The sequence below is a fragment of the Drosophila gunungcola genome, unplaced genomic scaffold, assembly GCF_025200985.1.
Source record: "Drosophila gunungcola strain Sukarami unplaced genomic scaffold, Dgunungcola_SK_2 000259F, whole genome shotgun sequence".
Classification (NCBI taxonomy): Eukaryota; Metazoa; Arthropoda; class Insecta; order Diptera; family Drosophilidae; genus Drosophila; species Drosophila gunungcola.
Window position 1 is genome coordinate 21,425 of NW_026453420.1, and position 1,626 is coordinate 23,050.

Consider the following 1,626-nt stretch of genomic DNA (forward strand, 5'->3'; position numbering starts at 1 on the left):
CTCGCACTCCGCCTACAGTTCGCCAGTGGTAATCGTGGAGAAGAAAAACAAGGAATGGAGGCTTTGCATAGACTATAGACAACTGAAAGAGCACTCTGAGCGAGACGCATACCCAGTTCCACGAATGGATCACATTCTCAACCAACTCCGCGAGGCAAAATACATAAGCACACTGGATCTGAAAAGTGGCTACTGCCACTACTACACACAGAACCAGCGACGTTCCAAAGAGCGCTAGACTCAGTCATCGGACCCGAGATGGAACCATTCGCGTTCGCATACCTGGATGACATAGTGGTAATCGGACGCACGAAACGGGAACACCTGGAGAAGCTACAGGAGGTAATAAGGCGACTCCGCAAGGCAAATCTTTAGATCAACACAGAGAAACGCCTCTTCTTTAAGGAAGAACTTAAATACCTAGGACACGTAATCAGCGCAAGAGGTATACACACCGATCCAGAAAAGATAGCCGCGATTCTCAACATGCCAAGCCCACAGACAACGAAGCAAGTACACAGCTTCCTAGGGGTGGCCTCCTGGTACAGAAGATTCATCCCGAACTTCACTTACAACCTGGTCAAGAAGGGGACAAAGTTCAAATGGACCGAGGAGACAGAAGAGGCGACCAAAATCTAAAGAAAGCCCTAACCGAAGCTCCGGTCCTGGCTTGTCCGGACTTTGGAAAAACCTTTATACTTCAGACGGACGCCAGTGGGGCATCCAGAAAATGAGGATGTACCTGGAAGGGTACCACTTCGTCGTTATCACGGACCAAGCACTTAAATGGCTTAACTCGATCGAGAACCCTTCAGGACGGATTGTTAGATGGGCATTGGCAATGCAGCCATACTCATTGGAGGTACGCTATCGCAAAGGCAAGCTTAACGTCGTGGCAGACGCATTATCCCGAATACTCGAGGAAGAAATACACGGAGCCGAAGTAGAGGAGGACGAGTGGATAAAAAAGAAACTCCTTGCAATAGAAAAAGAACCAGAAACATGGCCAGATTACGCATTAATAGAAGGAAAACTATACAGGCATCTACCGTCATGGGCCGCAGACGAGGAAACACAACCGTGGAAGCTATGCGTGGCTAAGAACCAAAGAGAACGAGTGCTACGAGAAAACCACAGCGAAGCTACAGCAGGCCACCAAGGGGTTAGAAAAACGAAGCATCGGGTAATGGCATCGTACTACTGGCAAGGGATGCACAGAGACATACAACAGTACGTACGTCGCTGTGAAACATGCCAATGCACTAAACGACTACTTTTTGTGGCATTAATTAATAACTTAAAAACGAAGACATTTTCTCGGGTTTTGTTTTTTAAATTAAGTCTGTAATACGAAAAGCAAGGTCTTATAAAAAAATGGTCGGGGTTACGCCCTTTTTTTAAATTTTTTTTGCCAAATTAAATAAATACTAAATGAAAAAAAAAATTTTAGAAGACTATGTTAAAAAAATACACGTTTGGAAAAAAAATGGGAGTGGTCTTTCCTTTTTTTTAGCATATAACAGGTTTTTTTTCTTTTGGGAGAAGTTATTTTTAGAGTAAACGCAGTAATTTTATTGAAAAGAATTTAAAAAACTCTGTAATAAAGAAATCTATAATTTCGTTTTA

General features: G+C 43.5%; 1 protein-coding gene across 1 annotated transcript; it reads left to right on the forward strand.

The window, feature by feature from the left end:
- The first annotated feature begins 258 nt into the window (after positions 1 to 258).
- LOC128266062 (uncharacterized) lies at positions 259 to 639 on the forward strand. Its single transcript, XM_053002335.1, has 2 exons — positions 259 to 342; positions 406 to 639. Exons 1-2 carry the CDS (start codon positions 259 to 261, stop codon positions 637 to 639), a joined length of 318 nt encoding a protein of 105 aa, XP_052858295.1.
- The last annotated feature ends 987 nt before the right edge of the window (positions 640 to 1,626 follow it).